General features: G+C 38.1%; 1 protein-coding gene across 1 annotated transcript in view; it reads left to right on the plus strand.

Moving 5' to 3' along the window:
* Positions 1-15,084, plus strand: part of DSC2 (desmocollin 2) — a gene marked incomplete at both ends in the record, with an annotated part of 35,117 nt that extends 20,033 nt beyond the window's left edge. The window contains 7 exons of the mRNA XM_080714578.1: positions 1,249-1,502; positions 1,627-1,769; positions 5,123-5,347; positions 8,039-8,275; positions 8,944-9,068; positions 13,805-14,062; positions 14,887-15,084. Coding sequence (XP_080570704.1) covers positions 1,249-1,502; positions 1,627-1,769; positions 5,123-5,347; positions 8,039-8,275; positions 8,944-9,068; positions 13,805-14,062; positions 14,887-15,084 — 1,440 coding nt within the window. The remainder of the gene's footprint in view (positions 1-1,248; positions 1,503-1,626; positions 1,770-5,122; positions 5,348-8,038; positions 8,276-8,943; positions 9,069-13,804; positions 14,063-14,886) is intronic.
* Between the last annotated feature and the right edge of the window lie 637 nt (positions 15,085-15,721).

The raw sequence follows: 15,721 nt of genomic DNA on the forward strand, positions 1-15,721 counted from the left end.
GTCCACTGCTAATTCAGAGGCCGAGTTAGCATATGAAGCAATCTAAGTGATTCTGAACTTCAGTAAAGTCCTAGGCTTATTTCCATTGCATCTTTAGCTGGAACATGATTCTCACATGAGTCTATGAAGTTTCTTTTGCAAGTATCCTCCAGGAACATGGTTCCACTGGGGGAAATCCTTTTTCCTTACAGTGATTAAAGTTATCTGCAGTTTGGAGGCTAGTTTCTTTGATTTAAGGCCCCAGAAATGTCTTTTAAATCCTGTCTCTGTCTCACTCAACCTCTCTTACCTAATCTCAGGAAGATCAAAGACCTGGAAGATTTTCTTTCATTCATCCTTATTATAACTAAAATTAAGCAAAGTAACATAAAATCTTCTATAAAACTTGGTACTTCCAGTTTGGAACTGGGAGAGAAGGGATAATAGGAAAGGGTAGTGTTCATACACTTTCCTCTTTTTTGTGTGTGTGGTACTTAGGGATGGAACCCAGGGGCTTTCTACCTCTGGGATACACTTCCAGACCTATTTTTTATATTTTATTTGGAAATGGTTCTCACTAGGTTGCTGACAGCCTCACTAAGTAGCTGAGTTTTGCTTCGAATTTGCGCGATCCTCCTACCTCAGCCTCCCAAGTACTCATAAACTTTCTATTTTCTTCTCTCTCCCCTCTTAAAAACATTTGATCAAAATTGATCCAGTTTTCTACCCAAACCAGATACAAATAATTTTATTCATGTCAAGAGTATAAGACAAGCTGTCCTAAATGGATGGTTAGTAAATAACCATTGGTTATGATATGAAATCTCTAAAAGAGAATCTTATTTGTTAGCATCCAACAGCTTCATCAAATTATTTCTGAAATCATTTCCAGTCCCCCACCATTGTGTGTATATGTAGGGTGGAAGACCAGGGATTGAATCCAGAAGCATTCTACCTCTGAGCTGCACTTCCAACCACAGTTTACATTTTGAAACAGAATCTCACTGAGTTTTGGAAGGCCTTCCAAAGTTATTCAGGCTGGCCTTTGACCTGCCATCCTCTTGTCTCAGCCTCCCAAGTACTGCGATTACAGGCATGTACCACCCCACCCAGCTCACCACCGGTGTGTTTTTAGGCATATGTTTAATAGTCTCATGACTATTTCCAATACAGTACTTAAATATTTACAAATTTAATAAGCTCTATGTGATTGTTAACATTGCCAACTTATTAAGTGATTTGATCTGATTTTCACATTTGTTTCTGTAGCCCCTGAATTATGAAGAAAAACAACAGGTGACCCTACAAATTGGAGTGGTTAATGAAGCTCCATATTCCAGAGATGGAATCAAGTCAGCCATGAGCACAGCAACTGTTACTATTAACATTAAAGACCAGGATGAGGGCCCCGAGTGTAGCCCTCCAGTGCAAACTGTAAGAATTAAAGAAAATTTACCGTCCGGGACAAAGAGCAATGGATACAAAGCATATGATCCAGAAACAAGAAGTGGTGGCAGCTTAAGGTATTTATCGTTCTACTGTTGACTCATTTTTTTTGCATTTTAAAGATTTCTAACTTATTTTGATATCTGTGTTATAATTTGGCTTATAACGCTTTTCATTATTTTCATTCATTATTGTTAACAGATACAAGAAATTAAGTGATCCGAAAGGGTGGGTTACTGTTGATGAAAATTCAGGATCAATCACTCTGTCTCGAAGCTTGGATAGAGAGGCAGAGACCATCAGAAATAGTATATATAATATTACAGTCCTTGCATCAGATAATGGTAAGGAATTTGTTGTTAAGCCAGCCATATACATGTTCAGTTATATACTTTCTCAATTTTTAAATCAAAACTTACATTTTTAAACCTCACTCTTGATATTCTCAGATTTTATTTCTCCCCAAAATGATGTGTAATTGAGAAATTTGCTATAATATATTAGCTTCTGTCTGCTTTCATTTTTATTTTTATTTTTATTTTTATTTTTATTTTTTTCAGGTCTAGGGATAGAATCCAGGGGCGTTCAACCTCAGAGCTATACCCCTTGCTCTATTTTTTATTCTTTACTTTGAAACAGGGTCTCACTAAGTTGCGGAGGGCCTCACTAAGTAGCTGAGGCTGTCTGCGAACAGCAATCCTCTGGTCTCGGCCTCAGCCTCCCGAATGCTGGGATGACAAGCGTGCACCACCATGCCCAGCTCTGTGTGCTTTTAAATAGCATATTCAGTGTTAGATATAATTATAAAACAATTTAGTCATAGATACACTTGAAATCCTTACATTAAATAATCAGTAAAAGTTGACAAAATACTTTAGTAAACTTAGCTTCAGCTTATCTACATATTTATCTTGTAGTATTCACATTGTCAGGAAAATTCGTTACAGAGAAAACAGGCTTATTGCTTCATAGTTCACTCCTAGAAAATGGTTATAACTTTATAAAATAAAAAACTAACAATATAATGTGGGCTAGAATTGTGTGTGTGTGTGTGTGTGTGTGTGTGTGTGTGTGTGTGTGTGTGTGTTACTGGAGATTAAACCCAGGGGCATTCTACCTGTGAGCTACACCTGAGTCCTATTTTTTTTTTTTTTTTTTTGAGTTTTGGAACAAGGTCTTACTAAGGTTCAGAGGGCCTCGCTAAATTGCACAGGTTGGCTATGAACCTGTGGTCCTCCTGTGTTCAGCTTCCCATGCACCATGCCTGACTTTAGAATTCTTACCAAGGAAATTATATAAAAATAAGTCACTGTCAAAATGAACCACATATTTATAAAATTAGAAAGACAACACTATGAATCCATAAAATTATTCCATTCATCCTATAAAAATGAGGTAAATCTGAGTTCAGAGATTATGTATAGAGCCCATTTAGTGCATAAAATATAATTTTACCATCCCATCTTATTGAATTTTATTACTTTGTAAAACAAATATGCTAATTATAATAAACATAAGTTATTATGCTGCAGCTTGCAAAATTAGAATATCTAATTCATTTTGGAACATGATTTAGGTATTTTAATTCTTTCTGAATTAATTCCGGAATGTTCTCATTAATTAGTCTCCTTAAATATTGTTTCTCTGCTATTCTATCTACTTTTTTCTTCTAGAATCACTACTAGATGAATGTCGCTGTTTTGTTTCTACGGGGATTTGAGCTAATTTCCTTTTTTAATAATTAATTACAATTATGTCTTTGAAGATCCTAAATATGCCTGTTTAAAGATCTCTTGCAGAGAATGAATTAATCTTCTGACTGATGGTTCTTCCACTTTTTAAAATATAGCTCAGTTGGAAATTTTAAGTGGCCGGCTCATATCACTTGGGGGTTTAATTTGCTTCTCCTCTGTGGTTTTCCCTCTCCTGCCTTACCCTATTCTAAATAGCAGTCTTGTAGTTGCCTCTTCCTGTTCCTTTTCTGTGGCCCACGAATCAGAACCAGTTCTTAAGCTGGCAGTACTCCTGGCCCATGCTGATGCCGGGGCGCTCCCAGGCCCGTCCTGAGCCACAGGAATCCTGGTTGGAGCTGACTGCAGGCTCTGTCCCATCTTCTACCTTACTTAGGTTGGCAGCTTCCTATAAGACCTAATCCCAGACAGTGGGTGCCAAAGGCTTTTTCTTCCTTTTTTCCACCTCTAGCATTCAAGGCTTCTTTAATAAACAGAAATAACAAATGATTTAGAGACAGAACTGCTGGACTTGTGTTCTGCTTCAGACTTCAAAACTGTACTCACTACTGCCTCCTTATTGACTCCCAGATGTTCCAGTGTAGGACCTTGTACAGAGGAGTTAGATCTACAGTAAGTTTTCCACCAAATACATAGATAGATTAATCGCTTAGGTTATACCCAGAGTGATGATCTTGGTTTGCAAGTGATTTTTCCATATCTGGAATCCTCCATCTTTTTTAACATTTCCATGTACAATTTTTGTTATAATTTTTCAAATATTTATCTTGCCATTTGGTTGCCTTGTTCTAAGGCCTTAAGTGCTCTCTAAGCTTCTGGCTTTCAAAGCCTGCAGCTCCTCTTGCTAGTGTCATCTACCACCTGCCTGTCTTTTTCTTCATTTTCTGAAGATCATGGGTATGCTTTTATTTTATTTATTTTTTTGCAGGTCTGGGGATGGAACCCAGAGGCATTTATCGCCGAGCTACACCCCCTACTCAATTTTTTATAATTTATTTTGAAACAGGTCTCACTGAGTTGCGGAGGTCCTCACTAAGTAGCTGAGGCTGTCTGCGAACTGCGATCCTCAGGTCTCAGCCTCCCAAATGCTGGGATTACAAGCATGCACCACCACGCCTGGCCTTCATGCTTTTATTTTTTTTACTATTATATTATTATTATTATTATTATTATTATTTTGGTGGTACTGGGATTCCTGGAAGCCCTTCTACCTCCGGGCTACACTCCCAGACCTATTTTTATATTTTTATTTGGAAACAGGGTCTCTTAAGCCAGAGCAAGCTGCTGGCTTCAAACCTGCACGATCCTCCTGTCTTTGCCTCCCAAGCATGGGGATTACAAGCGTGCGACACCACGCCCGGTGCCTTCATGCTTTTAAACATATTAGAAGAACCATTGTAGCCGGGCGTGGTGGCACACGCTTGTTATCGCAGCATTCAGGAGACTGAGACTGGAGGATCACCGTTCGAGAACAGCCTCAGCTACTTAGTAAGGCCCTCTGCAACTCAGTGAGACCCTGTTTCAAAATAAAGAATAAAAAATAGGGCAGGGGTTGGAACTCAGGGGTAGAATGCCCCAGGTTTCATCCCCAGACCTGCCAAAAAAAAAAAAAAAAAAAGTACCATTACCATTGTTCTTACTATATTTCTTTTTCCTCTTTCCTCTTAAAAATCGGTTAAAACTCACCTCTGTAATGATGTCTGTGTTTACTATAGTAATTTATTGAATAGATGAGCACATCTAAATTGCAGTTTTTTTCTGTGCAGACCATTTTAAAGTACTGATGTTTTCTTTTTAAATCTCCATGAAGATAGTCTGTGGCTGTTTTTGTCATAGCAACATAGAAAACATAGATACCTGATAAATATTTAAACATTTTTTCAGTGTATAATTTCCTGGTGAAAACTAAACTATTTAAAAAATAATTTTTGTTTTCAATATTCTAGATGGGAGAACTTGTACAGGGACATTGGGAATTGTAATTGAAGATGTGAACGATAATGGCCCTTCCATCCCTAAGAACACAGTAATCATCTGCAAGACCACTAAGTTCTCTGCAGATGTTGTAGCTGTTGATCCTGATGAACCCACGAATGGCTCACCATTTGAATTTAGTTTGGATAGTTCCAATTCAGAAGTACGAAACAGGTGGAGACTGACAAAAATTAATGGTATGTGTTCTTAAACATTGCCTTGTTCTTCCAACATCAGTATGTCTAAAATATTTGTTCCTGGAGGAAACAGAAGAATCATTCACTGTGTGGGAACCACTGATGAAGAGTCATGTCTCTTAGTTTGGGCATGTTGTGCCACATGCTTCTCCAGTGACTGCCTACCCGCCTATGCCCAATTTCACTTGGTTAAAATTTTATGAATTCTTATTCCCACTCCAAACACCCATCTGCATTGATTCTTTGTGTGTGTGTGGTACTGGGCATGGGACCCAGGGGCTTTCTACTTCTGTGCTACCCACCCAGGCCTATTTTTTATGTTTTATTTGGAAACAAGGTCTCACTAAGTTGCTGAGAACCTCAGCTGCTGAGGCTGGTTTCAAACCTGTGGTCCTCCTGTCTCAGCCTCTCATGTACTAGGATTACAAGCCTGCGCCACCACGTCCAGCTTTGCATCGATTCTTAACATGATAATTATGACCTACATCATAAAGGAATTGCCCTCTGTTCCTGGTGGGTTCCCAGGAAGTGGACCCTGAGACAATATCTCCAAATTGTTTTTTTTATTTTTCTTTTCCTTTTCTCTCTTTCCCCTCCCTCCCTCCCTCCTTTCCTTTACTTTGTTTCTTTTTACCTGATATGGGAATTTAATTCTGGGGCATTCTACCTCTGAGCTACACCCCTAGATCTTTTAATTTTTTTATTTTAAAACAGGGTCTCACCAAATTGGTGAGACTGGCCTCAAACCTGCCATCATCCTGTCTCAGCCTCCCCAGTACTGGGATTACAGCTGTGCACCATCATACGTGCATGCATGTGTGTGTGTGTGTGTGTGTGTGTGTGTGTGTGCATGCACATGAGGGAGAGATTATTAATTTTCCTTTCTTAAACAGATTTGGCCTTAATTATTAGATTTTTGTCCTTTTCACTCATTTGATGTCATATCATTTTGTTTTAAACAGTGTTACTAGAATATGGTAATATTAAAAAAAAATTCTTCCTAGCCAAGTAAAACGGGCAGAATATGTTGGTCAAAACTTGTTAGAGCTGGGCATGGTGGTGCACACTTGTAATCTCAGGACTTGGGAGGCTGAAACAGGAGGATCACAGGTTCGAGGATGGCCTTAGCAAGTAGTGAGATTCTCATTAACCTAGCAAAATACTGTTTGAAAATAAAAATAAAATGAGGCTGGGATGCATCTCAGATGTAGAACCTTTGCTAAGCCAGGTGTGGTGGTGCAGGCCTGCAATTCCAAGTGGTAGGACACTGAGGCAAAAGGACCACAAATTTGAGGGTAGCCTGGGCAAGTTAGCAACACTGTCTCAAAATTTAAAAATATAAAAGGATGGGCTGTAGCTTAGTGGCAGAATGCCACAAGGGTTTAGCACCCATTACTGTCAAAACAAAACAAAACAAAACAAAAAACTTGTTAGTCTCACTTGGCCACTAGGTAAGGGTTATACCACCGAGATACACCCTCAACCTCTCAAGTTTGTTATTTGAAAGACTGAATTGTGAACTCATCCCAAAGCCTGGGAAACATCAAATTAAAAAGAATGTATCCAAAAGAGGCTCTGAGGTTTAGTGTCAAATGCTGGCTCTATGATTTGTTAGTTATGTAAATCTGACCATGCTATTTATTTTCTTAGACCATCAGTTTACTCATGTGTAAAATGGGATTATTTGGGAAAGTAAATGAGATCATGAATGAAATAGACCATGGCACACTATGAATCATACATATTAATTTTGCTAGTCCCATTATCATTACTTCTTATACAATAGGCTTAACAGGTTAACCATGGTTTATCTTAAAATCTTAATTTGATAATTTATTCACCTAAGCATTCAAGTGAATATTTAGAGATTCAACCCCTATATACAAATTAGAATGTTACATTGGGCTAGGCATGATGGCTCATGCCTATAATCCCAGTACGCGGGAGGCTGAGATAGGGGAAGCATAGGTTCGGTTCGAGGCCAGACTCAATAATTTAGCAAAACTTTGTTTCAAAGTAAAAAGTAAAAATGGCTTGGGGTTTAGAATGTCCTTGGGTTTAATCCCAAGGATCAAAAAATAAGAAAGAAAAAAGGGAATGTCACACTGGGAGTTAAGTGAGGGAGGGACTGTTCTTTGGCGTGTGACATCTACACTTGTTTTGGGTTCTATATCAAAGATTGTATTGACTATAGGTTTGGATTTTTCTACCTTTGACCTAAAACCCCCCCACACACACCTAAACAAACAAACAAACAAACATGTAGTTGGTCCCAGTGTCTTTTAGGAGATGCAGTCCCAAGAGCGAGACTCGTGACCTGCTAATATGTTCAGGGGCTCAGGGTCAGGGTCAGGTGTGATCTATTTGATCTCTGACAATAAATCACACAGATATGATAGCAACTAATCTCCTAACAATGTCTGTTAGTTATGATAGAAAGGATTTGTTCATAAACAGATAAAATAGTATTACAAGACCCAAGGACCTTTATATAAGAGGCTTCAGACAAGCTTTATATGCAATATATTCTCAATGGCTATAGATTAGGACTACTCAGCCTGTTCACATTTATAATCTGCTAGCAACTGTGCTATTCAACTAGATCCATTTTTGGGGAAATATGATAACTGTCTGATAGGTCAGAAGAAATCAGTGACATTCTGTAATGCCTGGTTCTGTTTTGTTTTTTAGATACAGCGGCGCGTCTCTCTTATCAGAATGATCCTCCATTTGGATCCTATGTAGTCCCTGTTCGAGTTCAAGACAGGCTTGGCCTGTCTACAGTCACTTCTTTGACTGTTCATTTGTGTGACTGCATCACAGAAAGTGACTGCAAAATCCGCTCCAGTGAAAGGACCGGTGGTGGAGAAGTAAAACTTGGGACATGGGCCATCCTTGCAATATTGTTGGGCATAGCGTTGCTATTTTGTAAGTCCTTTCTTAAATTCAAATAGTAGTCTTTAAAGTAACTTTCATGCCTGGCATGGTGGTACATGCTTGCAATCCCAGTACTTGGGTGGCTGAGACAAGAGGATCACAGGGTCACGGTCAGCCTCAGCTACTTAGGGAGACCCTCCACAACATAGTGAGACCCTGTTTCAAAATTTAAAAGTAAAAGAAATAGGGCTAGAGTGTAGCTCAGAGATAGAATGCCCCTGGGTTCAATCCCCAGTACCACAAAACAAATGAATGAATGAATTAATTAATTAACTTTCAAGACATGTTCTTAGAATCAGTGCTACTTATATCTGATTATTTACATATAAGTGCAAATGATCTATTGAGCACACAGATACACTTACCATATATTTTAAGTGCACTTCTGTATAGCTTCACTGTCTTCTTATCACAGATGTAAAATTCAATGTGGAAATACTGCATGTGGTAAGTATTCAAATGTAGCACATCTATTTAGGGCAAACAATACTATTTTAACATAGCAACCATACTTATATGCTTTAGTAAGATATCTTATTTTAATATATAGTTTTTTATAGTCTTTAATTTATGATTTATCTTGTGTATTAATAATTATGAACTCACCTTCACATTATTTTATGATGGATTTAAGTGAAGCATTTTCTTTCTTCCTCTAGGTATCCTGTTTACATTAGTCTGTGGGGTTTCTAGATCAACCAAACAACTGAAAGTGCTTCCTGATGATTTAGCCCAGCAGAATCTTATTGTATCAAACACTGAAGCTCCCGGAGATGACAAAGTGGTAAGTCATCTTTTAAAAAATAAATACAGAAGGAGAATTAATCTAATATACACTCCTAGAAATATGTTTTCTGAACAGAGTTCTTTTGATAGCAGGTAACTTCACCATAAAATGTTATCTGTTCCATGGAACATACAGTGACAGTCTGTGGAACTTTGATTCCTGTGAGGATGCAGGGTATTTCAATTTGGCTATATAGTGCCTCTTAGCATGTCATTATTACTTTCTACTTCACATGTGTCATGGCTTTAATGCTAGGTCTAGTATTTTGCATCTACTTAAACTGCTGCTTATGCTGTAAACATGTTGCATTTAATTAGTCACAGATCACCAGTATAATTATAATTTTTTCTGGCAACAGCAATAAAATCATTACCAGCTTTGATCATCGTGGGAAGAAGTTTACTGCATTCTTTCTAGCTATAATGTAGGTTAGAAAAGAGCCCAAAAGGGCAATGCTAGCAAGTAACTGCACTGCTCTGACTTTCTCTGGCTCAGTATCCGGAAGAGGAGCAAACAGATTCCCTATAAGAAGCAGAATTGGTAATGAGAGCAGAGAAGATTTAGAAAATAAAGCCCTGATGGGTCTAGAGAGGGATTGAAAAGAATAAAGCTTAAGTTACATTAGAGTGTCCAAAAATGCAACATAAAAAGCCAGGGGCCAAAGCTTTGATGTTCTTGGTATTTTCCTTGTCTTATTAATTGTATCTATGTAGACTACAAGGATTTACTGTAACAGCTAAGGTTTTTTTTAATTATCTTTATTTATTTATTTATTTATTTTTTATTGGTACACTGTATTCATACATCTTAGTGGGATACAAACTTTTGTAGACATATATGCACACATCGCCCAGTCAGCCCCCACCCGATCCCCGCCCCATTCCCTCCCCATCCCTCCTTCCCATGCTTGGCTTAGTGGTTGACATCTAGTATTATAGCAATTTATCCAAAATTAAAAATGATAATCTCACATAACAGTTTTATTTGTCTGATACCAAGCTTTTGATGACTTAAAGATAACATTTCAATATTTCTTTTTGCTTTCTTTCTTACCAGAGAATATTTTTTTCTATTTTTTTTTTAGGTGAAACTATCATATATTTATATATTTATTTTTCAGAACAAAAAAAATCTATCTTAATATGGAATATGGGCTATAGATACCCAAAACAATCTTGAAAAAGAACAAAGCTAGAAGATATATATTTTCTGATTTCAAACCATATAAAGCTACAATAATTGAAACAGTGTAGTACTGTTCTAAAGGCAGATATATAAACCATTGGAGTTAAATAAAAGCCTAGAGCTAAATTCTTCCCTATATTGTCAAGTTATTTTTGACAAGGTTTCCACGAACATTTGGTGGTGGAAATAATAATCTTTTAACTAAATATTGTTGAAAAATAATACTTACATGGAAAAGAATAAAATTGGACCCTTACCTAATCCCATATACAAATATTAACTCAAAATAGATAAAAGACCTAAATATAAATCTTAAGACTATAAACTTTTATAAGAAAATCTGGGTCATAAAACCTCACAACATTGAAATTGGCAATGATTTCTTAGATATGGTTTCAATGGCACAGGCAAGAGAAGAGTATACAAACTCCCTAAAAAATAAAAAAAAATTGTATATCCAAAGACAATGTAAACAGAGTTAAAAGTTACTAATAAAATGGGATAAAATATTTCCAAATGCTATATCTGAAGGTATATTAATATTCCAACTAGACATCCTAATAAATTAACAACAATAAAGGCAAACAATACCACTTAGAGATAGGTAAAAGACTAACATAAATAATGAATCTCCACAGATAACCAATCTTAGTTGTCTGTTGGATGGAAACTCTTGTTTCTCTGGTTCTGGTGTCTGTTACCTATTTCTTCTTTGTAGTTAATCTCTTTGAGTATTTTCTCTAGCGCTGGTTTTGAAGACATAAATTCCTTCAGTTTCTGTTTGTTGTGGAAGCTTCTTATTTCTCCATCTAATTTGATAGAAAGTTTTGCTGGGTAGGAAATTTTTGGCTGGAAGTTGTTTTCTTTCAGAGTTTGGAATATGTTACTCCAAGCCCTTCTGGCTCTCATGACTTGGTTTGGGAAGTCTGGAGTGATTCTAATTGGTTTGCCTCTGAATGTCACTTGGCCCTTTGTTTTTGTTGCCTTTAAGATTCTCTGCTTGGCTTCCACATTGGTCATTTTGACAATTATGTGGCGTGGGGATCCTCTTCTCCGATCCTGTCTAAAGGGATTTCTATAAGTTTCCTGGACCTGTGTATCAACCTCTTGCTCTATGTTTGGAAAATTTTCTGCTATTACTTCCTTAAAGAGATTGTTGATCCCTTTGGTATCACTTTCTTTTCCCTCTTCTATTCCAATTATTCTTAGGTTAGCTCTCTTAAAATGGGCCCATATTTCTTCAATGTCAGATTCCTGCTGTTGGATATTTTTTTCTAGATTAGAAACTATGCATTCATTTTTGGTATGATCATCTTCTAGGAGCGAGCTTCTGTTCTCCATGTGGTCTAATCGGTTGTTCATGCTTTGAATTGAGGCCTTTACTTCATTAATTGCATCCTTTATCTCTTTTTGGCTCTCTCTGAATTCTTTTCGAAACACCTCTATTATTTCTACAGTTATTTTCCTGATTTGATCTTCTAGAAATCTCTGATTTTCTGTTTTATTGGGTTCTGATATTGTGGGGTTGTGGGCATTCATTGCTCCAGTGTCATTCCTCTTTCCCATGATTTCGGAAGTTTGTGCCTTCTCTGGGTTCTTCCCTTGGGTCACTATGACTTCGCTTAAGGTGCTCTGGATCTTGAGTCTGTAGTATCTCTGACCCCACTACTCCTTTACTGGGTTGTATCACAGAGTCTCCGACCCAGGGAGTTGATAGAGGCTGCTTTAGACTATCAGGGTGTCAGGTTGCACGTTCTCCTATGGTGTGATATCTCTGCCACCGCCACTTCCCCACTGGGTCAAGTCCCAGGGAGTACAGTACTGGGATTTCTCCTCTGTGGCCTGCAATTTGACTCACTGTTCTTGAGTACGCAGATGTAGCTGTACTGAACTCGTTGAATTCGCTGCTGCTGCCGCTGGTGGCAATATGGCGCCGCTGCCACACCCTTGGCTGTGAGGCTGGCGTATTTTTTCTTCTCTGGTTTTGAGTTCCACTCTGAGTCCCTGCAGTGTGTGCTGAGCTCAGCCACTGGGATTTTTAGATGCTACCTGTGCCGAAAGATTCCGCCTGGCTGTTCCGCAGCGGCTCACCTCGGCTTGCTGTAGCCATCTGATAAATTCGCCGCTGCCGCCGGCAGTATGGTGCTGCTGCCGCGTCCTCAGGCGTGAGGCCGGTGTATCTCCTCTGTGGCTCTGAGCTCTGTTCTCAGTCCGCTTTCTCTCTGGAGCCTGGTGATTTTTTTGTTTCTCTGGTGATGGTGTTTTCTGGCTATGAAAGGCGCTGATTTTGTGGTAATGGAGATTGGTTGTTAGCGGGGCTCTTACGCCCTGCTTTTCTCGGTCGCCATCTTCCCGGAAGTCCCACAGCTAAGGTTTTATGGCAACTTTTTATCTTATTTTAGTTGAAGAATTTAAAGTAGACACTGAATAAAAAGGCTCATCATTTCTTGTCTTTCTGCTCTAGTCAGATGAGGAGGGATGAGTTTAAACTAAGTAAAGACCTGTGAGATAGTGGTGCTCACCTGGGTCTGAGATGCTGGAAGATCATAACTGAAGCTCTACCTTATCTTAAGTAGCTTTTCTGGGGGGGTTGCTGGAGATTGAATTCAGAGGCATTTTACCTTTGAACCACACCCTAGCCCTTCTTTTATTATTTATTTATTTATTTTATTTATTTATTTTTGTTTTGTTTTGTTTTGTTTTGAAACAAGGTCTGTCTCAGTTGCTGAGGGGGATCTTGAACTTGCTATTCTCCCACCTCAGCTTCTCAAGTATGCATGCACCACCACACTTGACTCTAATTAGCTTTTAAAAAAGGAACACACAGCCAGGCATGGTGGCTTGTAATCCCAGTACTTGGGAAGCTGAGACAGGAGGATCTAATAAGGATCAAGGCCAGACTTGATCCTTGCAGTTTAGTGAAGTCTTGTTTTAAAATCTAAAAAAATAGCCCGGTGTGGTGGTGCACGCTTGCAATCCCAGCATTCAGGAGGCTGAGACCGGAGGATCGTGGTTCACGGACAACCTCAGCTACTTAGTGAGGCCCTCTGCAACTCAGTAAGACCCAGTTTCAAAATAAAGAAGAAAAAAACAGGGCAGGGGGTGTAGCTCAGATGTTGAATGCCCCTGGGTTCTATCCCCAGACCCACCAAAAAAATAATAATAATAATTTAAAAAAATTAAAATACAAACGGCTGAGGCTGTAGCTCAGAGGTAGAATGCCCCTGGGTTCAATCCTCAGTACCAAAAGTTAATTAATTAATTAGTTAGTTAATTAATTAATTAAAGAAGGAACATACAGCAAACATTCTGATTTGTCTCTAGGTCCCAGCCACTGACAGCTGCAAATTGCTTCTTGATTAGAACACTACATTCATTTCTAGGATTGGAATAGGTACGCAAGATCAACAAGAGAGATTTAGTTTCTGTCCCTAGAGAGCTTACTCCCCAGCATGCAAAACACTTTCAGCATTATATGTGTGAGTTTGTTTCTGTTATAATTTTTGTGTTACCTTCTATTTTTCCAATGCAAACTCTTTTTATTTCAGTATTCCACCAATGGCTTAACAACCCATGCTGTGGGTACTTCTGCTCAAGGAGTTTGTGGCACATTGGAAACAGGAGTCAAAACTGGAGGACAGGAGGCCACTGAAATGGTGAGAGTAGGACACCAGACCTTGGACCGTGGCCGGGGCACCGGGTACCATCAGACGCTGGATCCCTGCAGGGCAGGATACGTGGAGACGGACAACTGCAGATACAACTACTCGGAATGGCACAGTTACACTCAGTCCCGGCTTGGTGAAGTGAGTGTCCCTAAGTGTCCTAGGACTCTACTTTCACCCCCTTAAACTTTATGAATGACTGTGATTTCATATTTATTTAGACCTTTATTTTCAATTAGTTATGAATCCACTCTTTGGAATGTTATTAGTTTTTCTTAATTTTGACTTAGTTATGCTTAGATTCTAAGTGTACTTAGTTTCTCTGTAAATGTGCATTTAGCCAAAAAAAAATCATTTCCTTTTCCTTATCGTTTTTCCCTCTTTAATTTTTTATATATACTTTTATTGGTGCATTGTAGTCTCACATCATAATGTAGTTCAAAGTGATAGGGACACACATGTATACAACACTTGACTTTTAATACTCTTACTGAAATAAGGGAAGGTGATATTTAAATCACCCTCTCATGACTTAGTGCTAATATTTCTAATCCCATAATTCATGTCTTAGAAACCAAAGGTGGTAGGAAGCGGTGCTAGTGTGTGTGGTTACTGTGCCTTTCCCAGGAGTATCTGAGCCCCTGACAGTGTGGGTTCAGGACAGTAGGTGCACTTTTGCTTTTAGTCATCATTTTGAACAGGGGAAACAATTACTTAAAATTAGCACTTGCATAGTTGCTGCCACTTGTACAATTTTTAGAATCATGTTATATACTGAATTTTATAGTGTGATTTGATGATACAGACCAATCATGTGCATTTCTTATATGTAGGAATCCATTAGAGGACACACTCTGATTAAAAATTAAACAATGAAAGGTAAATCAAAGCAATCATTTTTATGTTAGTACATTTTGGTGTTTAAATAATAATAATAAGATATGTTGTGTCTTTCCCTTGGGCAGAAAGTGCAGCAGTGCTATCAAGATGACGACCACCAGCACGCTCCAGACTACGTCCTCACGTATAACTATGAAGGGAAGGGCTCTGCGGCTGGTTCTGTGGGTTGCTGCAGTGATCGGCAAGAGGAAGATGGGCTTGAGTTCTTGGAGAACTTGGAGCCCAAATTTAGGACACTAGCAGAAGCATGCACGAGAAGATGAGCATGTTCCAATAAGTCAACAACAGCCAATTTGCTTGGACACCATTTTTTTCCATTTTGTTAAAAACCAGGATTTTTTAAAAAATAGAAGATGTTATATTTTGAGCTTTTTTCCCTTTATTTTGGTGAATTTTTTTGGCTAAATGCACATTTACAGAGAAACTAAGTACACATTAAAAAAATTATATAGTTTTGATTATTTGTCTTTCACCCAAGTAGGTCTCCAGAAGGACAACTTAAGGAAATTGACATTATTGTTTACATTTGGATACAATGACAAGAGCCAGGTTATAGGGAGATAAAATTTAACTCATTCAAGTCTATATTTATACAATATTTAAAGTATAGCCTACTCAACGATTGTAGAGAGCTTCCATTATCTCCAGTCAATGAATCAATGATTTGTGTGGTGCTTGGAAACTGTTGTTTTCCTAAACAGTCTAAAAAGTGTATGTACTGCATTCTTACTATTATTTTATTCTTACATTCTGAACTTTTTTTTATAATGCAAAGGGAGATTCTGACTAGGAATTGACTATTCTTAAAATTTCATTTGGCAGAATTTATCTTTTGGTTTTATTCTATGTAGAATCTATGTAGATTCAACATTTTCTTGTTGTCAGTGAAATTTAAGTTTC

The sequence above is a fragment of the Muscardinus avellanarius genome (assembly GCF_963383645.1).
Source record: "Muscardinus avellanarius genome assembly, chromosome: 17".
In the NCBI taxonomy this organism is placed as follows: domain Eukaryota; kingdom Metazoa; phylum Chordata; class Mammalia; order Rodentia; family Gliridae; genus Muscardinus; species Muscardinus avellanarius.